General features: G+C 37.1%; 1 protein-coding gene across 1 annotated transcript in view; it reads left to right on the top strand.

The window, feature by feature from the left end:
- Positions 1 to 22,124, top strand: part of SYCP2 (synaptonemal complex protein 2) — a 65,220-nt gene that overhangs the window by 34,184 nt on the left and 8,912 nt on the right. The window contains exons 21-34 of the mRNA XM_025040055.1: positions 246 to 300; positions 825 to 958; positions 1,412 to 1,842; positions 7,124 to 7,251; positions 8,035 to 8,071; positions 10,241 to 10,311; positions 10,404 to 10,461; positions 11,062 to 11,117; positions 11,863 to 11,920; positions 12,404 to 12,572; positions 14,530 to 14,567; positions 15,371 to 15,541; positions 17,285 to 17,486; positions 18,378 to 18,583. Coding sequence (XP_024895823.1) covers positions 246 to 300; positions 825 to 958; positions 1,412 to 1,842; positions 7,124 to 7,251; positions 8,035 to 8,071; positions 10,241 to 10,311; positions 10,404 to 10,461; positions 11,062 to 11,117; positions 11,863 to 11,920; positions 12,404 to 12,572; positions 14,530 to 14,567; positions 15,371 to 15,541; positions 17,285 to 17,486; positions 18,378 to 18,583 — 1,814 coding nt within the window. The remainder of the gene's footprint in view (positions 1 to 245; positions 301 to 824; positions 959 to 1,411; positions 1,843 to 7,123; positions 7,252 to 8,034; positions 8,072 to 10,240; positions 10,312 to 10,403; positions 10,462 to 11,061; positions 11,118 to 11,862; positions 11,921 to 12,403; positions 12,573 to 14,529; positions 14,568 to 15,370; positions 15,542 to 17,284; positions 17,487 to 18,377; positions 18,584 to 22,124) is intronic.

Raw genomic sequence — 22,124 nt, 5'->3', positions numbered from 1 at the left:
CTGGCTTTCATTGTTTTGAAAAAGAAAGATTTATAATAAGTGTATTCAGCTTTATGCAAAGAATTTAGAGGTTACAAGGAAATATAGTCTCTGTTCTCAGGAAGTTTGGGTTTGAGGGGGGAAGACAAGATCAGTCGATCTCTCCACCTCAATATGCAAGCCTTGATCAAATTCTATACCAAGTCCCAGTTTACCCTGGCAACTGCATGCAAAATGAAAATAACGTAATTTTTGTTTTATTTTAGATGAACTCCAAGATATTCCTGACTTGCAGGCAGTGGGAAAAATTGATAAACCTGCGTAAGTGTGAAAAAAAAACCATCAAATCATTTTTAGCATATATTATTACTTTTAGATGAATGTAACAAATTTAAAGGAAAAGGTTTTTATAGTCTTAGAGTGTAGTATCAGTTATAGTATTAATCATCTCTCAAGTATTATGCTACACAATGGGGAATAGTCTATATGTTTTTTTCATGTCAACCAACATAATTCCTTTCAAATTGACTTAAAATGAATGAGATTTTTAAAATAATAAAGCATGAATGTAAAGAAATTTAACCTAGTTTAAATGCACAGTAGGATATGTAAGATGTGAAATGTATTTAAGTAGATATCCAAAGAGTAGCAAAAATGGAACTTTTTAATAATCTTTGATCACTTATATAATAAATTTTAACTTTCATCGTGAGTCATGAAAATATTTTTATACTTGACTGTTAACAAATTGCTGTCAATAAACATTGTTTTAAAACTCAAAGTCTTCTGGTCTGAGTCTTAGCTAATGTTTTATAATATGTTAAGCAAATGAATTTATTTTCCAGGTTACCCGGTGTTCTAGACAACACCTGTGGAAACAAAATGCAGTCTAAATGGGCGTGTTGGACGCCTGTAACAAATATCAAGCTGTGTCATAACCAAAGAGCAAGCGCTTCGTCAGGGGACACATTTAATCAAGGTGACTGACACATACAATTGACCCTTACACAACACAAGTTTGAACTGCATGGGTCTACTTATGCAGATTTTTTTCAATAAGTACTGTAAATGTATTTTCTTAGGATTTTCTTAACATATTCTTTAGCTTTGTTATAGGAATGCAGTATATAACGCATATGACATACAAAATATGTGTTAACCATGTCTGTTATTGGTAAGGCATCCTCTCAGCAGTAGACTAATAGTAGTTCAATTTGGGGGAGTCAAAAGTTATACATGGATTTCTTACTCTGGGGGGTGTTGACACCTCCAACCTCTACGTGGTTCAAAGGTCAACTGTAGTCTTCCATATATAATAGTAGTTCCGGAAAATGTTCATTTCTTGAAATGTCTAACAAATATCTTTAGTTTTTACAAATTTCATATATTATCAGTTTATTTAATAAGGTCTCATTTCTCATTTTCCCACTAGATATTGTTATCAACAAAAAACTTACTAAACAGAAATCATCCTCTTCAATATCTGATGATAATTCTGAAGAAGCAAGAAAGGTGGAATTCAAGAAAGAAATAATGCAGCATAACAAAATAGGTAGAGCAGAAGTAGAGGTTTGCAAAAGAAACAATCAGCCACTAAATTACCAACACCCGGAGCAGAATATCGAAAACACGAAGCAGAGTGACTGGCGCATTGAATCTGAAACTACTTTTAAATCGGTTCTCCTGAATAAGAGAGTCGAAGAGTCTCTAATCTATAGGAAGAAATACATACTGTCAAAAGACGTGACTTCTGCTGTTCGTGATAAAAGCCCTTCTCCTAGAAAAGGTGCAAAGAATCGTAGAAAATCAGGGAAGAGATTAACGTCTGAACTGAATTCCTGGGATTCGAAACAAAAAAAAACGGTGAGGCGTTAGTGTGTTTTGTTTGGCACACCGTAATATGCCTACTTGATAACAGAAGAAAGGGAAAGAAGCTGGATTGATCGCTGCAGATTTAACACTTGTAATACTTTGTTCTTTAATTCATGCTCACTCTAGGGCAGGCGCCTCCGGAACTGCTTCCGCATCTCTCCCCCATCTCTCCCCCGCGCTGGCTCTGCTGAAACCCAGGCAGAGCAGGGCGCATAGGCTGGGCATGGATGAGTGCTCCTCGTCGCTCCTCGTCGCTCCTCCCCTCCCCTCCCCTCCCCTCCCCTCCTCTCGCCTTCCTTCCCCTTTCCTCGGGCCTCTCCCTCTCTGTCCTTCAGGTGCTTTGGAACATGCGTGTAGAATCCAGGGCCTCTCGAATGGCGCTTGCCTTTCTTTTTAATAAGTGCTTATTTTTGTGTGCATAGTATAAAGACTGTTCCGTTCAACTCTCGTTTTCCCGCGTGGCCTGGCACAGCTTTGCACATGATAGCATCCAAAGTATTTCTTCAGGGAAGGATGGAAGCGGGTGGAGGGTTTGATCTTCCACTGTAACTATTGCTCGTCCCCGTTGGAGCTTCTCTTCTCTTCCTCAGATGAATCATCTGTAGACATCTCAGGACAGCGTCAGCTCTCTCACTCCTTGCTTGGAGACCACAGGTTACTTTCTGTAGCAGTTACCATGACTCTCTCTCTCTTGGGGAATGGCGGGCGAGGGTGGCCAGTCACTGCTCTCAAGATGCAGGTTAAGAAAACTTTTAAATCACAATACATTTCTACTGCCAACAATGCACTTCACTTTGCATATTCCTTAGAGCATTCAGGTTATATAGGCTTTCATTTTCAGTTATCTTCCAGAGTAGTATTAATACCTGGTAGCCTGATTTCTAATTTCTAAATCTCTAAAATGTTCACATTTTGGAGCATCTCAGTGTGTGGATGAAATATCTAAGAGATAATTTGCAGTTATTGTAAGTAATTAGACATTATTTCATTTGTCTTGACCCGACTCTGTTTTAACCTGCAACTCACCTTCCGTGCCTAATTTGGCTACTTCCTTCTTTCACTAAATCCTTTTGGGTTACTTTTCCTTGGTTCTTACTATGCTGTTCTTTCCTCTTTCCAGTCTTAGCTGCTGTTTAGTTCCCTCGAGACCCAGGGGAAGGGAGGTGTTGGTTTTGTTTTCTCTGAATGCTGATCGGTTCTTCAGTTTTAACTTTAAACTGTTTTCTTTGGAATTTAGAATCATTTCATGGAATTTCCCTGAGCTAGTCATGCCTTTTTCCTGGGAGCGCAGGACCTTGGTCATCTCTCCTAAGTTGTGCTCTGCTTTTTAAAAGTCAGCACCCTGTGTTCAGGTCTCTTCAGTCCCTCGTGGTGCCTTTCCCTGCATCATGCAGGATTTCCTGCCACGCGTGGATCGCTCTCCTCCAAGGTAGCCGTCTGTCTGATCCTGTCTTTCCGTTCATTGGATAAAGCCAGAGCGACAGAACCGCTGAAGTTCAATGGTACCGATTTCCTAAGCTGGCTCCAGTTATACCAGAAGCTCTTAAGTCATGTAGGGGAGGCCCATTTTTGCTGCATTTTTATCAGGCCAGATAAACCTTGTCTTCATTATGGTAATCTTGAGAGACAGTAATAACTTATTATCTACTACATAGAAAAACCTGTGAACTTAAAAATGGTTAAAATAGTAAATTTTATATTTGTTATATTTTACTATAATTTAAAAAACCCATATGCCCGATCCTCAGAAAAAAAATGAAAATAAAATCAGGAGAACATATCTTTAAGAGTATTACTGGAGTTTTCTGTTAACCAAATTATTTAAAATCATGCAGATAATAATTCTTTATAATTCTTGCATTTAAAAAAATAGTAGTTTCTTATAGAAATTTGAGGTGGACCGGAATACAGGGAGCTCCCATCCGCCCATTCACCGCAACCCGTTTCCCCGCTCGTTAATCTCTTACATGAACGTGGTACGTTTGTCAAAACGATGAGCCGGTCAGTATCACTACATCAACCGAAGTCCGTGGTTTACAGTAGAGCTCATCTGCATCGTCTGTGTCTTTTCACTACGGCAGCATGTGCCCCCCGCTGCAGTGTCGTACATGGAGGCCCACGGGGACTCCGGCCGAACTGCGATCACACAAGAGCAACCAGAGGGCGGGCAGAGCGTGGGGGCAGCGGGGCGAGCGGGGCCCCCTCAACTGGCCCCACTGCAAGAATCAAAGGCTGGTGGAGGACCAGGAGGGGAAGGGGGTCGGGGAGGAGGAGGGGGAGAGGCCAGGGGAAACCCTGGCTGAGGAGGGCAGGGAGACAGTGGGGAGCTTCACTGCCCATTTCATAGGCCCTGGTTTTCCACCCCTCCTTCCTTTCCTTCCCTCCAGATTCCTGCAACCACTAATTTTTTTACTGTCTGCATAGTTTTGCCTTTCCCAGAATGCTATGTAACTGGAATCATACAGTATACAACTTCCTTCACTTTAGCAATATACATTGAAAGTTCCTCCGTGTATTTTCATGGCTTGACCATTCTTTTTAACTGCCGAATAACATTCCATTGTGTGTATATACCAAGATTTGTTTATCCATTCACGTGTTGGTCATCTTGCTTGCTTCCATGTTTTGACAATTACGAATAAAGCTTCTATAAACGTTGGTGTGCAGATTTTGTGTGGAAATAAGCTTTCAACTCATTTGAAAATGTCAAGGACCACAATTGCTGGATAATGTAGTAATAGTATGTTCGGTTTGGTGAGAAACTGTCTAGCTTCCCAAAGTGGAGAAAGTCGCTGTAGCATCGTGCATTCCAGTAGCTCTGGATGAGAGTCCCCGCTGATCTGCACCCTCACTGGTGTCAGGTGTCATCGGGATTCTGGATCTTAGCCACTGCTACAGGTGCTTAGGTATCTCGTTTTCATTGATAATTCTCTAGTGACACATAATGAGCATCTTTTCATATTTTTATTTACCGTCTATATATCATCTTTGGTGAGTTGTCTATTCAGATCTTTTGCCCATTTTTTAATTGGGTTCTTTGTTTTCTTATAGTTGAGTTTTAACTGTTCTTTGTATAATTTAGATACAAGTTATTTATTAGATATGTATTTTACAGTTATTTTTTCCCACACTGTGGCTTTTCATTCTCTAAACAATGTCTTTTGCAGAGCAGAAGCCTTTCATTTTAATGAAGTCCTACTTATCAATTGTTTTCTTTGATGGGCTGTGTTTTCGATGTGGTACATAAGAAGTCATTGCCAAACCCAAGGTTACCTAGATTTTCTCCTACGTTATCTTCTAGGAGTTTTACAGTTTGCATTTTACATTTAGGTCTGCGATCCATTTTGAGTTAATCTGAGTTAAGGTCTGTGTCTAGATTCACATTTTTAGCACATGGATGTCCAGTTGTTTCAACACTATTTGTTGAAAAGACTGTTCTATCTCCATTGCGTTTGTTCATTTGTCAAAGATCAGTTGACCATGTTTACATAGGCTTATTTCTGAGCTGTTCTGTTATTCAGTTTGTTTATCTTTTCACTAATACTACACTATATTGATTAGTGTATCTTTTTAGTTAAGTCTTAGAGTAATATAAGTTCTCTAACTTTGTTCTTCTCCTTCAGTATCGTCCTGGCTATTCTGTGTCTCTTGCTTCTCCATATAAACTTAAGAACTGGTTTGTCGATACCCCATAAAACAACTCTCTGGGATTTTGATTGGAGTTATATTAAATCTATAAATCAAATTGGAAAGAACTGACATCTTGACAATATTGAGCTTTCTCTCCATAAACATGGACTCTCCATTTATTTAGATGGTTTTTGATTTTTTTTATCAGTCATATAGTTTTCCTCATGTAGATCTTGTATATGTTCTGTTACAGTTGTACCTAGTTATTTCATTTTGGGGGTGCTAATGTAAATAGAGTGTGATTTCAGATTTCAGTTGTTCATTACTGGTTTCTAAGAGTAGTTGACGTTTATCATTAAGCTTGTATCCTTTAACCTTGCTATAGTTGCTTTTTAGTCCCAGGAGTATTTTTGTCGATTCTTTGAGCTTTTCTTCATAGACAATGATGTCATCTGTAAACAAAGACAGTTTTATTTCTTCCTTCCCAGTATGGATACCATTTATTTCCTTTTTTTGTTGAATAGGAGTGCTGAGAGCAGACATCCTTTTCTTGTTTCTGATCTTAGTGGGAAAACATCTAGTTTCTCATCATTAAGTACGATGTTTGCTATAATTTCTTTTTGTAGATGATCATTATCAATAGAAGACATTACCCTCTATTTCTAGTTTTCTCAGAGTTGTTATGAATGGATATTGGATTTTGTCAAATGGTTTTTGTGCATCTATTGATATGATTATATTCTTTTTCTTATTTAGCCTATTAATTTGATAGATTACATTAATTTATCTTCAAATGCTGAATCAGCCTTGCTTACCTGGGATAAATTCTACTTGGTTGTGGTACTTAATTCTTCTTATACATTATTGGACTTGATTTGCTAACGTTTTGTTGAGGATTTTTGCATCTCTATTCATAGGAGGTATTATTGGTCTATAGTTTTCCTTTCTTGTAATGTCTTTGACATTGTTATTAGGTGATATTGACTTTACAGAATGAATTTGAAAGTATTCCCTATGCTTCTATCTTATGTTTGATAGAAATCACCACTAAACCAATCTGGGCCTGATGTTTTGGAAGGTATTAACTATTGATTCAATTTCTTTAATAGATGTAGGCCTACTTAGATGATCCCTCTGTGAATTTTGGTAGAATTTCAAGGAATTGTTCTATTTACTCTGGGTTATCAAATTTGTGGGCATAGATTGTTCATAATGTTCATTTATTATCCTTTTAATGTCCATGTGATCAGTAGTGATAGCCTCTCTTTCATTTTTGATATTAGTAATTTCTTTTTTTTCTTAGTTAACCTGGCTAGAGGCTGATCAATTTTATTGATCTTTTCAAAGAACCAACGTTTAAGTTTCCTTTAGTTTTTTATTTGACTTTTTTGGTTTTCTATGGGTAGAAACTTTAAAAAGTAAATATTAATGGAGCACTCTGAATAGTTCTGTATATTAAAAGACTTATCCTGACTTGTTTTAACGCCTAACAAAGTCCACACTTATTAAATAATTTCTGACCCCTTTATTTCTCTTTGTGGTAATACGTAGAACCAGATTTTTCTTAAATTTTCTTTTCAGCCTTTATTTACCTTTAAATGTTAACTGGTAGAGTTTTTAAGTAACTTATAAATTGTTTCAGAGAGAAAAGTCGAAAGGGAAAGGATTTACTGATGCAGCGGCATCCTTGATAAACCAGATTAATAAGAGATATAAACCAAAGGACAATATAAAGTCTACAAGAAAAGTAAAGGGATCTTTGATTGACGGGTATGTTCTTAAATTCTAGACTTGAATATTTTTCTGACAGATACAACTAAATTATTTTATACTGTTTAAAGTTTAGTTTTAAACATGTTCAAATAATGTATCTTTCAAGTAGAAACTAACACGTTATTTACTTTTATAAATGTTAGCTGTTTAAATTACACAGGAAGGGAACCCAATTTGAAATTAGACATTCTACTATTTGACATTCTACTATTTGATTACATTTTATAAAGTCTCAGAAATACTATACTGATATAGCTTACTGTTTTAGAAAGAAGCCTTTAGGATATAGACATTTTAAGATTTTATTTATTGACCTTAGTGATAAGTAAAATGAAATATATTTAAATATATTGCTTAATGAAATGTGAAATTTAAATGAGCTGAAATGAGTTCCTTTTATATAGTAAATATGTATTCCTGGTTTATAATCTTTCTGAAGGTTAGTTCTGATTACAAAATGTCTCTTTAGAGGCTACCAGTTGGTTAATTCATGTTTAAGTTAATTCTGATCTTATCATATGGCATGAAAATTATTCTCAAGATAATTGGCACCTCCTGCTGCATGAATGATTCAGTTTAGAATTAAATATTGTTGCTGTTTACTATGTGTGAATTTGCAAAAATATCAGACCAGAGCTGTCACATTTTAGCTACTTATAGCATATCGAATGTAGACTTAGTGACCCCAATATGTTTTACCTTACATAAAATGGTTTTTATGAAAAACATTTTACTGATATTTAATTGCTTTTCAAATTTTAACAAAACATTTTTTTATAGTGGTTTTTCAAGCAAATCTGATCTACAGCTCAATCAGGTAGGTTTCATTTATTTAATTACACCAAACGTATATCGTCAAACTCTATGATATTTGACTGTAAACACTAAAATAGCGCATGGGTGGAATTAGATTTAATGTTTTCAGCATACTGGTAAGTGGATAAAACAACTGACAAGTGTAGTGGCAAGTCCTCAAAGAAGCCCTCGAATATGCTTTTCAAAGAAAATGCTTTTACATATGACTGTGATAGTTTCGCCTTTTGGTTCATGGTTCAGTGTATCTTTATCTCCATTTTTTCCCTAGCCGATCTCATCTCTCCTGACAATAAGATCTTTATTAAATCCCTATTTTTGTTTTAAAAAAAAAAAAGTACTATTCATCTAAGCTTAACATATCAATTATCTTTATTAATTCCTCACAATTACTTTCTATCTCTATTTAATTTCAGGTTTTGAGGTTCACCTTCTGTAAATTCCTCTTGAATCTTCTGTCTCCTGCCTATGCCAACTCCTGTTTTCCTAGTTTAATTTCTAAACCCTGGATTATTACAGTAGCCTTAATGTAAGTCTTTTTGCAGCTGGTATTTCTCTGTTAATCCACTTATTACGTTCAATTCCAGCTGTTTTCTTTCTAAAGCGCACAGCTTCGGCCCTGCCATGCTCTCGTTCAAAACCTTTCTCGGATCCCTGTTGCTTATGGAATTAAGCGGAGACTTAGTCTGGCTCCCTCGTCGGTCTTGTTTCCTAATATTAGTTTCCTAGGCATGTCTTGTTTAGCTGAAACATAATAATAACCTGAGATTCCCCGAAGCGTATATTCTTTTTTTTTTTTTCCCATGTTTGGAAAGAACTTCCAAACTGACTCAGCAGGCTCTCACCTTTTCTGATCGCCAACACTTTCTTCCTCCCTACAAGGCTTACTCCAGAGTCCACCTTCTTTATGAAAACTTTCTCAGGTGCCCTGACTCAGCTCCAGTTGGGCAAGAATTCTGAATCTGCACAACGATTTCTTTGTATTCTTTAAAAATATTTTTTCACTATTCCAGTTTTTTCTCACTTCCGTCTTTTGCTAGAGTGTAACTCTTTAGAGCAGCGGGCTCCAACCTTTGCGGCACCAGGGACCAGTGCTCCTATGAGCATCTTATGCTGATGATCCGAGGTGGAGCTGAGGCGGCGATGCTGGCGCTGGGGAGAGGCTGCAGATACAGACGAAGCCTTTGCTCACTCGCCTGCCGCTCACCTCCTGCTTTAGAATCATCTTTGCATCCTGAACATCTTTGCTCACTTTTGTATCCTCTTTTTTTATAACTTCTGTAATAGCACACACTGGCGTGCAAACGATGAATTGAACAACTGTCTCTGAACACTGGTAAAAATCATTGGAAAGGATCAGTCAGAAAAGGCATCGGGGGAATAATACATTGAGGGATAAGTTTTCTGCAATAATGGAAATAATTCTATACAAAAGTACCCCAAAGAAATAATAAAATTAAAGATGAATCACAACTAAAAATAGTTTTAATATTTCTAACTCACTGGATATTACATTAGACTTTTGGTTAGTAATTGTGTAGTAATTGTGTAGCGACACTATATACTTAATTATAGTTAAATTATTTTAATAAAATTATTCCTCACTACATTTTGATCCAGTAGAATATATTTTGAACAGCAGGCTATAGGAATCATCTTACCCATAGCTTTCTCTAACAGTCCTAGTTGACTGATAACAATTTTGAGTCCTTCAGGTGAGATTTTACATAAACCTTATTAGCCACACCCTGGTTTTTTTTTTTCTATTTAAGAATTTAAAGCAAATGAGTGAAAAAATGCTATTTTTGGAGTGTGTGTGTGTGTGTGTGTGTGTGTGTGTTTCTAGAATCATTATCAAAGTTCAGTTTGTAGAACACCAGTGAGAAGGTCACTTACCTATGTACAATGTTAGTAAATATTAAGGATAGGATCTTATGTTTTGTACTTGATTTTTAATATTTTCTATTGTTTTTAGTTAATACTTAAGTCTTCCATATTTTTAAAAGCGTGGATGTTTAATACTTTTATTCGGTGTACATTAAGGAAACTTGTAAAATTTATGAGTGGAAACAACTAGAAAACACAGGAAAATTTAATTGCATGTTATTTGTTTGCCAAATATAGTAACATGTACAAGTTTGATTGGTTTTCTGTAAACTTCTTTTGTATTTAGGAAAAAGTTCAGAAAAAAAGTTATAGACAACTGAAGACCACTTTTGTTAATGTTACTTCTGAATGCCCATTGTAAGTGATTTTTCATGAATCTTATAATTGTCTTCACATTTGAAGAAAATTTATCGTATAATGGGAATTAATATTTCTTTTTATTTTTATAGGGATGATGTCTACAATTTTAACTTGAATGGTGCTGATGAGCCTATTATAAAACTTGGAGTAAGCTAGAAATCAATAGTTACTTCGTATTTAGTTGCTTAGTTTTTATTTCGTATTTACCATGTAGTTACTAGAGTTTTTAAATTTCTATCTGCTTATAGGTATGCTTTAAAGTATTTTAACATATACTATTTTTTTATTAAATTTATTGGGGCAGCATTGGTTAATATGTAAATTTCAGGTGCACAGCTTTGTAATACATCTTTATTCTCCACTGTGTGCTCATCGCCCAAAGTCGAGCCTCCTTCCATATATTTTTAAATATTTTAAAGTTTATTTGGTACTAAATATACCTAAGTATATTTAGTTTCCTTTCAGATCCTTTGGACTGAAGTAGAGAAAAATCACTTTCCTTATTGATGCAACAATTAAAATTTTAAAAAAATTGTTTTAAACATTTTTAACACTTTTTTTATTTTAGTATATTTTACAGTACTAGCTTTCTTCTTAAACATAAAAACATTTTCGTAAGCTTAATTTTATTGTGACATCTTATGACTATGTGAAGTGATAGAAACTAGGTTTTGTTTATTTCTTCTAGTTTCTGTTTACCATTGTGACTCTAAGAAAGAAATTTTCTAATGTTTCTTCACAATATAGATCCAGGAATTTCAAACTACAGCTAGAGAAGCCTCCGTGGGTAATTCAATAAAACTGTAGGTGTTTTTATTATAATTAGAGGGATCTTTTTCTTCAATATTCCCTCCCAGTTTGAGAGTTTTTAACATATGGGAAGAATGACTAAAAATGCTGCTGTCATGGTTATCCCCATTATGATTTTACTGTTTCAGCCTTTGTAGTTGACTTTTGAACAATGTGGGGGTTAGGGGCGCCGACCCCCTGTGCAGTTGAAAATCTGTGTATAACTTTTGATTCCTCCCAAACTTAATTACCAATGGCGTACTGTTTACCCGAAAGCCTTACCGATAACAGTTGATTAACATATATTTTATATGTCACGTGTATTATATATGCTGTATTCTTAAATAAAGTAAGCCAGAGAGAAAAATGTTATTAAGAAAATCATAAGGAAGAGAAAATACATTGACAATATTTATTGAAAATAATCCATGTATAAGTGGACCTGTGCAGTTCAAACTCATACTGTTCAAAGGTCAACTGTGCTTCTGAAGCTAAAATGCAGATTCTGTGCACTGTTGATACTAGTTGTACATCTAAGATGATAAAGCTGAAAGGACTTAGCAGCACTTTCATCTGACCTTGTTATTTTATAATTAACTGAGGTCAGACGATAAGTCTTTTGGCCAGAATTACATAGTGAATGAGTAAAAGAGTAAAAGGCTGAAAACCTGGGTGTGACCGTCCAGTCCATGCTGCCATAAGTCCTTAAGAAAACGAGGCCTTAAAATTAATTACAATTAATGCATATTTTTGTTTAAGGGTAGGTTTAAAGACTCGTGATGAACTTGAAACTTCTCTCAAAACAAAAGATAAAAGAGTAAGTTATAATATCCCGATGTGCCTATTAAAACCAGGATTTCTTTTAATAACTTTTCAATGCCAAAGGTTATCACAACTGGAAGACAAAAATGACTGGATCATTTTTTCTCCTCAGATTCTCCAGGTTCCCGTTATGACTTTTCTTATGGTCTCTGAGCTATTTGTAATCATCCAGTAATAGATGTGACAACTTTAGTCACGTTCTCTGATGGTATTAGGTTATGTCTGTATGGAAGTAAGCTATTTTGATTTCCCTTTTTAATTAACAACAGTACCGACAACAAAATACAAATCTTGATCTCTGATCTGGATTTCCAGGTGACCTTCTTGGATAGGTCCTTAATGCCAGGTAGAGTAGTGTGCCAAAGAAAGAAGAACTGGTTTTTGGGGTTAGGGTTTTTTATTTTTTTATTTTTTGGCTGAACTTACCTTGCATAAGTCACATTTCTTCATCTATTACAAGGATTCTTTTTTTTAATAGACTGTTACAGATCATAAAAAGAAAAATCTCTTTAGCGATACTGACACAGAATACAGATTTGATGACAGCAAGACCGAGATTAGCTGGCTAAGAGAACCAAAATCAAAACCACAGCTACTAGACTACAGCAGAAATAAAACTGCGAAGAAACAGAGAAGTGGGAAATCAAGTAAGAAATCACTTTACAGAGAAGTGTTGCAAATGATCTCACCATTTTAATTATGTAAAATGCTTTGTTGGTTAATAAGTACATTTTTGTATCTAGATAGTAATTTTCACTATTTACCCTTAGAAACAGAAAAGAGTAAAAGCAACAACACAAAAACACTATGGCAGTTTTGCTTTTTGCTTTATTTTTGGTAACATGGTTATATTTAGATTAGTTTCTTAAAACAGGATCTTGGGGGCACAAAATATGATTTATCATAATCTTTGGTTCGTGATCTACTCTCAGCATTTGGCTATTAATGGCTTACTGTTATTTAGTTATTAGGCATTTATCGTGAATACGTACTCATGAACTCAACACCCGGAACAGAATCAAAGCTTAGACGACAGCCCATTCCCTGTCACACCCAACAGACACACTTTTTAGGAATTCATATAGATGCCATAAAAATATATTGAAAACAGTTTTCTTGCAGAAATGTTTTTGCCTAAATCTTGTGTTTCCCCAGCACATGGTTTCTCTTTAGCGGCTCTCTCGAAGTAGTGGGATGTTACTCTGAAGTATGAGCGTGTGGCTAGAGTAATGGCCACTTTCATCGCTTAACGTCAATTTCATGTTTACTAAAACGCAAAGATTTTATACATTTGATCTTTAAAAGAAGACCTGATGTAATCCTGAGCTGTTAAACTTATATTTAAGAGAACCAACTTTTATTTCAGGATACAAATAACTAGTAGCGCTGTGTGGGTATGGGGGAGGGGGTGATGGCTTATAAAGAAATAAAAATAGAGATATGGATATTTGGCATGTGTTTAGGAATGAGGCTAAATCTTGAAATAGAATGAGAGGCCAGTCATATGCACGAGGAAGAGAAGCAGCAGGGTTTTTACAGATGAGAGAGAAGTGTGAACTAGCACAGTGCGCTCAGGGAGTGCGGCATTGCTGGGGTTAGTGTGTGGGTCAGACTGGGAAAATGTTGGCAGATGCGGCTAGATCTAGTCATAGTGGCCTTCGAGGGCATGTGTTATAAGCCAAGTTGAAACGAGATTCACATGCTCTCAGGAAGCTTACAGTCTAGTAGGGAGCTGTACAAATAAAGACATTTATAACTTAAAGTAGAAGATAAGAGATCTCGAGAGGACACGAGAAGTTAGAACACTATAATCAATAAATACCTTGAAAACCGAACTGAGTGAATTGTTTTGTTTAAAAGCCTGAATGACAACAAGTCTACATGTCTTAGCCACCTGATTGGCGGGACTGGGAGACCTTCCCTCCAGGGTGTCATTGCTTCCTTTGTCTGGATAATCCCACTTCTTACACTTCAGAGAATATTTAGGAATTTGGAATTGTGCTTGAAAGGCAAAAAAGGGAACAGGGAGTAAAGCGACTCTCAGTAATATGGGTAAATCTTAGAAACATAATAAACTATGGGTGAAAAAGCAAATCATAGGATATTACGTGACATGATTGTATTTTAGAAAGTTCAGTGTACTCTTTATTTATAAAGTTCATTGTACTCTTTAAGGGTACATATCTGTGTAACAAACCTGTTTTTTAAGATCAAGTGAACGAGAAACAGATTTCAGGATAGTGACTGCCTTTCAGCAGGGGATAAGAGTCCATATAAGTAGATTCGACATTATGCACAATCTAGTTCTTAACGTGGTGGTAGAGACTCAGGGGTGTTAACTTCATAGCTTACGTTACATGTTCTCTTGTATGTTTAAAAATTTTTGTAATATAAAAGGAGGAGAAAGGGGATTAGTAACTGAGAACATACAAACACTGTACCGTAAAAGTTATGTCGGTTTAGCCTCAAGTCATCTTAAATTTTAAATGATCAGTGACTTTAAAGATACAATTTTTATGATTTTAACTTACATGCAGAAACATTTTAATAAATTTTAATGCCATTATCTATTTGAAATTTTAACCTTATTTTCTTGAATTGCAGGACCACCTTTGGAAAGGGGACAACCAAGGTCTAAAATGGTAAAACCAGAGAATTTGTGTTCAAACATCCCTTTAAAATTACTTTTCTCCTTGTCATGAAAAAAAAAAAATTGTCATCTGATAATTTTATCCTTGCCGGTTACCTGTTCCCGTAATTTTTCCAGTTTTGCACACTTACTCCTCCCTTCTGCCTTTTTCAATGTGTTAGCTTGTTTTAGGTCCACTTTGTTCTGTGATGACATATTTTTGTCATCTCTTTTCCTCTCTCCCTCTTTTACTGAAGTTAGGTAATACATAGCAGGCCTCTCAGAGCTTTAATGATAGGGATTAAAAGGTGATAGAGAAGATATTTGGAATGAAAAGATAAAATCCCATCTCTTTAAAAATATATAACCGGAAGCTTGTGCTTCTTAATCTCCATCATCTTTTCTGCCCTGGTCCTCCCCTACCTCCCCTCTGGCAACCAGCAGTTTGTTCTCTGTATCTGAGTTTGTTTTCGTTCCATTTTGTTTGTTAGTTTTGTTTTTGAGGTTCCACATAGAATCCAAATCACATGGTTTTTGTCTTTCTCTGTCAGACTTATTTCACCTAATATAATACTCTCTAGGTCCAACCATGTTGTCACAAATGTCAAGATTTCATTCTTTTTTATGGCTAATATTCCATTATATTTCAGTCTTTTTTCTCTCTCTCTCCAGTCATTTTTAAATATTAGGAATCTGTTTAGTTCTACAATTATTTTATCTAGGTCTTATCACAGTTCACATTTTAGAGCAAATAGCTTGTATTTCTGGTATCAAATATTGATTTAATAATATTCAGGAATTTTTCTTCTTCTAAAGACATCCAATAAAAACATTACCAAAAAAGTAGATGAGACAGTCCCAGATGGGAGGACCAGACTTCCACGAAGAGCGGCAAACACCAAAAAAAATTACAAAGATCTCTCGAATTCGGAATCAGAAAGTGAACAAGAAGTTTCACATTCGTTGAAAGAGAAATCGCTAGTAAAGGTAAATAGAAACAATTCAGATTAATTATTTCTAAAAGCCTCTTAAATACTAAGTATGGAAAATATTTTTGTAAAGTCAAATTTATCTTGTCACTTTTTAAAAAGACAACCTTCTGCATGAGAAAACACATAATTCTAAAAATTGATCCTTAGGCAATATAATGCTAAAAATTGTAATAAGTTGGCAGTAATGTTACAAAACAGATGTTTGACTCTAGTAAAATTATAACTTTAAGATAATATCGTGGAATTAGAGAAGTACTTGATCTTTCCAAAATGATGCTTCAGGAAAATACAGGCTCCTGGGAACCCGGATCTTTCTCTTGATTGAAAGCTGAAAGAGTGGGTCTGGGGTCTTCCCACACACTGCTCCATCTCTGTCCGTCCCCGGCTTCTTCCTTCAGTCCCGTAATGTTATGCACATCCCTACCCACCTGCGCTTGAAAGCTTTATCAGCAAAGTTAAAAAATACATCGTGTTTATAACGTGCCAGGCACTGTTCTAAGTGCAGACAGCCCTTGATTTACGGTGGTTCAACTTAGAATTTTTTTACTTCGTGATGGTACAAAACCAATACACATTCAGTAAAAAGTGTACTTCGAATTTTGAATTTTGATCTCTTCCCAGGCTAGCAATACGCAATGGGATAGCCTCTTGATGTGGGCCGGCGGCCGCGAGCCGCAGCTCCCAGTTCTCACGCAGTCACCAGGGTCAGCAGTCAGTACGCTGCAGTGCACTGCGTTGCCATTTGGGTTTTTTTGGATATTGTGTTCTGAGCACATTTAAGGTAGTCAGACTAAGCTATGATGTTCGATAGGTTAGATGTAATAAATGCATTTCCGACTCAACAATATTTCAGCTTACAATGTGTTTATGGGGATATAACCCCACTGTAAAGCGAGGAGCATCTATACTTGATAGATTTCACTTCATAAAATCTCATAAGTACCATAGGTGACTTGTACTACCATTGACACCTCATTTTCTAAATGAGAAAATTGAGGCTCAGAGACATGAAGGAACTTGCCCAAGTCACAGAGCTAGGAGATGGTAAAGCACAGGTCTCAGCCCCGAAGGTCTGACCCCGAAGGTGGGTCTCCGCCCGTCACTGCTGCTGCTACGCCGCCACGCTCCACCTCCCGTTCAGACCTTGCGCCTCTTACGGGAGGACGGCAAGGCCTTTGTCGCTTACGTCTGCGACCCCCACTCTCCTCGAACCTGCTCTGCGCACTCAGACGAGTCTTCCCAGGCCGCCCACCCTCACCTCCCTGACTGTCTCCATTTACTTGGACACTCGAGGCCTCAGGACGCCTTCCAAGCTCGTTTCCCCTCTCCCCAGAATGTCCCCAGAGCTGTCACAGTCAGAATAACCTGTGGCTCCCAGACAGGACCCCCCAGGTCTGTGTCAGGGTCCTCCAGGCTCGGCATGCCTTCTTGCGCCGCCCTCGTACCCTTGAGCCCTGAAACCCAGGAGCCCTCCGGTCTTCCCACGCCGAATAGCATCTCCTTCGAACCCTCCGAGTCTTTCAGTCGTGTCTCTCATGTGCACGTTTGATATTTTCCTGTGGATCTGTCATGTCTTTTAGTATATTGGAAAGCCTTTCACTGTTCTGTGGCCCCCGCTATGCTTGTATGTAGTAATGTGACATTTCATAAATATTTCAATGTAATTTGAATTGCTTCGCGTGCCCAAGCATGAGTTACTTGTATTCTAGTGTAATCTGAAAGTTATCAATACGTTTAGGAGGAGAATATCCAACCCAGAAGCAAAACCAGGAGGCTGTCGAAGAAAGAGCCGAATGCCGTCTCCGCCAACCCACAAAAGGAGGCTGCGTCCAAAGAGTGGGACCACTCACCCCTCCCCAAAGACACCAGGCGAGGTCACAGCCTGGACTTATCACCTGTGTCTTTAGCTGGGAGTTCCTCATCCATAGAAGTCATGAGATGTCAGTATCCTTTCCTTTAGTTGAATTTTTAATAATTTTCTATTATAACTAATCATGTGAAAATGTAATTTAAAGACTAAATTTGGGGGAAGCGATTAAGGGTGTAGGGAGCCAGAGTTTCTTTTCAAACTCGTTGATGCTCGGAACTTGATCTTTGCTGAGCAGACTTGGGAGCAGTGTTACTGTGACACTAGTTTTTCGTGTTCGCACTTTTTATATCTTTCAGTTCTTTTTAAGGCTATTTGAAAGCCTTTCTGAGTGTCCATAATTCACTTAAAATTCAAGACTTAAGTCGGTTAACATATATTTAGCCTCAAGTAGCTATTTTGTTCTTGTCTAGAATATTTTCATAATGCTTGGGACCACTGTCATCTCAGATAACTACGTACTCAGGAGACAGATGCTCATGCCCTGAATTGATCTAAAAACTCTAAGAAATCGTTTATACTAAGACTTAGTTCAGCCATGGATTTCCTCATCTATACATGAAGAAGGATTTAGGCCAAATGATTTCCCAAGCCATTTCCAACCATACCTACTGTTTAACACATAGCGGTGCTGGTTCTGAGGTCACGACACTCGGGCTGATCGCTACAGTACAGCTCATACGATAGACAACTCTGTTTGAAATTGTTTTGACAGTTCGTACGGTTACTTTCAATTTAAAATTGCATTTTAAATTGAGCCGTTAATATTTTTCAAAGTCTTATAAAATATTTTAAACATAATTTGGTCTTGATTTATCAAAAGTTTATTCTTTTTAAATATAGCTAACATTTGTGGGTTTGATAAATTATTATATTCTTAGAATCGAAATTAATCATACTGCTGCGAAAGCAGACGTCAGCGCTAACACCTGCCATCTCTTTTTCGTTCTGTGAGGCAATACAGGTGTAGAGAAAATAACAGAAGGGGATTTCACTCAGGATTATGACTGCGTAACAAAATCCATATCACCTTATCCAAAAACCTCATCACCCGAATCCTGGAACAGTAAATATGAAGCTGGAGGTCCGAGAGAGTCAACCAAAAACAGTGAGAAAAATTTACCATGTGCAGGAGAAAGTTTCTCACGAATTCCACAGTCGTTGGTTTTGGTAAGCGCGTGTATTTTTCCGTAATCAGAGATAGTAGAAGTGGGTGAATCATTTGCGTCTAATCTTAATCAAATCTAGCTTAAGGTTCTGTCTTTGGTCCTGGGGAGAAGAGGAACCTGACAGGTAAAATAGACTCCGGAGGAGGCCCTGCGGATGTGTCTGCACATCCAGACTAAGGCGTTCACTGTCTGCATGTGGATGGGCTGCTTCCTGCAGCTCAGGCACTTTCAGATTTTCCCATAACTCAAAGCCTTTAGCTACTAAATCACAAGTTGACAAATTGACAAGAATGTAGTTAAAAAAGTATGACTATAGCATTTGCTTTAGAGTTCTGTAAGGAACTTTAAAACTAAATAGTATATTAACAAGTTTGATATATTGAAAAATTTCTCTTTCACGAATTATTTTATGTACCATTAATAAAATATGTAAATATGCTCAAAAATCTTTAAAAAATACAGAGATAGAAATCGATTATGGAGCAAAGTGAGAGAGACACCTAAAAATGTAAACGTAACGTCTACAAGGAGTAGTTTTATATTTTGAGGTTTTTTTTTTTTTAAGCCGTGGATACTTTGGTACGAGTTTAAACCACCCCCCCCAACACCCACCCCACCTCCCGTTTTTTTCCGGCTTGGGTTGTATAGATGGAGAATTTTGAAGTAGTAATAAAGTTACAGAACGGATTGCCAAGATAACGTAGTTCCCTATAACTAGGTATAGTTCTGAGTTCCGAGTCAGGCGGAATTGCATTTAAATCTTGGCCGCACTGTTTGCTGTGGAACATTTCACAAGTTAACGGCTCTCTCTGCACCTCAGTTTTCTCATCTGTAAAATGGGACTGTGAAAAATTAGGCTGATTATGTAAGGCATAAAATCTGATGCTTAGTAACTACTCAGATATATTCCTCTCTTGACGTGCACCACCCTCTGCACAAAGATGGGATTAATGACGGTTCAGGGCACCTATGTCCAAGATCGAAAACCTCTGATAAAACCACCCTTCTGGCCCACCGCCTCGCACTTGTTACTTCTCGATTTTAAGGTCTTTTTCTTCTGTTTAACCAGTAGTCTTCACAGGCCATGCTTTTCAAAAAAATTCTCATGCGAAACCTCCAGTGTGCGAGACAGATAACAGTGGAACCAGGCCGTTTAAAGCAGCGAGGTGACCTAAACCCTTGCGTGCTTGGCCTCTCCCCGCAAGTCCCCAAGGCACCTTTGCAGGCCCCTCAGTTTCTGCAGACGACAGTCTGCAAGGCAGTTTCCCACTGGACTGCGACCTCACGGTCCTTTGTCAGTATTGCTCCAGCGCCCTTAGTCCCCCTGAATCCTTTCTCTCCTCCGTGTCCCATCCTTCAGATCTCAAAACCCAGGTAACCGCCACCCACCTCCTTTGATGCTACTTTAAACGGAATCTTGGTTGTTACATGTTTATTGGCTGGACAGTTACATCACATGAGACATTTTGTTTCCCATTTACTGTGTACTCTTAGTTAAGTATTGGAAGTTTGCTATATAAATTAGTCGTACCAGCTTACACTCGCCAACGGTGCCACGTGACAGCGCCCATTTCTCTACAGTTTTCATTAACGGAATCTTATCACGTTTTTGTCAACCCAGTGAGTATAAATGTGTCTCTCTAATCTGCATCTTCTTGATTAACAGTATAGAGCATTTTCATATGATTTTTTGGCCACTTTATGAATTGCCTATTTTTCTAATTTTTTGATTTTTCTTATAAATTTGTAGGAGCTTTTAATATATTCTGGATAATTTTTTTGTTGGTTATATATAATGTACACATTCTTTTTCCAGTATGTATCTTGTCTTCACTTAAAACACCCATAGGACAAAAAATGTATGTAATGAAATTCATCAACCTTTTGTGTTATTCAAGAAATCCTTCTTTCAGCTATTGTCCTAAAAACTTTTTTCTTCCTTTCCTTCTTTCTTTTTCTTTCTTGCTTTTCCCTCCCTCCCTCCTCCTCTCTCTCTCTCTCTCTCTCCCCCCCCTCTATCCCCCGTCTCCCTCTCCCTCTCCTTTCTTTTTTATTGTTTTAGGCGAGGCAACCCTCACAGATTGCAAGGACCTTGTCCGCTTACAATCCTTTATTTTTTATTTTTACGCCTACAGCACCTGGTTTTCCCAGGTGGTCTCCCATCCAAGTACTAACCAGGCCCGACCCTGCTTAACATTTTATTTTAAAAATGTTCATTTTGGTTTTAACATTTAAGTTTTCAGTCTTTCTAGGCTTTCCCTTTGCAGATGGACGGTGAATTGGTGCTGCAGCAAGCATGGACTACCCCTTCTCTCGCCATCATTTGTCACGCTGACCTGCATGGGCCAGCTGTCAGCCTGGCCAGCACACGGGCCCGCGCCTGTCTCTGAGCTGGCACCGCGCCGCTTTAAGCCGTGTGGTCTCACACTCACGGGGCGTTTTACCACCCGGTCTCATTCTTTCACTTCCAAATTCTCTTGGCCTGTATTGTCCATTTTAATTTTAGAATCAGTCCGCGTGAGGGAAGAATTATGGTTTCCCAGAATCGATACTGAGCTTTCTCATCCACATACTTCATTTTTCTCTACTTTTTGGTCTTATTTCCAACAAAGTTGTGCCAGACCTTCCACAGAGGAAGTTATATTTGTTAGATTAGTTCCTAAGTGTTTGATGGGTTTCCTTTGTGCTGTATTGAAAAAAATTTGTTTTCTGGGTTTAATTTTTTGTTTAAAAATTTTTTTTTTGGTTTTAAATAATTTTTTACTTTCTTTGGGTTTCTATAGGTCTTGTTCATTCATAGTCCAGGCATGCTCCAATTAAGAATGCTATTGTGAATAGAAAAAAATGTAAATTCTGGGGTACTTACACACACATGAAATTGCAACAGCTTATTCAAATGTATGCAGTTACGGTTCTGAAAAACAGTTTATGGAAATTGAATCTCCAAATATCAATGAAAATCATATACAAACGGAGTTATGTGATAGTAAAGCCATCAACCTTTCCTTAAATATGGTTGATAAGAATTGATTACTGGCCTTTAATAATAATTATAATACTTTAATATTTCTCAACTGTTATTACCAGCAAATCTGTTGTTTAAAATGTGTGGGATAATTTGATCATAGAAAAAGTTTAAATTTTAAAATAAGAAGCATCAAGGTCTTAAATGATGAGGATTTAGCTGCTAAACTACTGACTTGCATATTTATAACTAGGCCTTTCTGGTTTCATGGTTATATAGGAATTCAGTTGAGCTTTTTGCCACTATAAAAGTCCATCAATCCATCGACAAAAATATTTTAATCTGTAAAATACAGAAAGTCCAGACAGAATTTTACATCTTGGAGAGAGCTGGGATTCAACCTTGACCTAGGTGGGAGGGTGGGTACGCACAGGCTAAGTGGAGAAATAACAGGAATATCTCAGGGAGCTGGAAGCGGACACGCATTTTCATGAAAAGGGAAGAAACTCATTTGATTGGAAGAAAGAAACCTGTGTATTGAAACAGTAAAAAAAAAAAAAAAAAAAAAAAAAAAAAA

This window comes from Pteropus alecto, unplaced genomic scaffold (assembly GCF_000325575.1).
Source record: "Pteropus alecto unplaced genomic scaffold, ASM32557v1 scaffold45, whole genome shotgun sequence".
In the NCBI taxonomy this organism is placed as follows: Eukaryota; Metazoa; Chordata; class Mammalia; order Chiroptera; family Pteropodidae; genus Pteropus; species Pteropus alecto.
The sequence above is the reverse complement of the archived record's forward strand: the minus strand, read 5'-3'. Positions and strand labels throughout refer to the sequence as shown.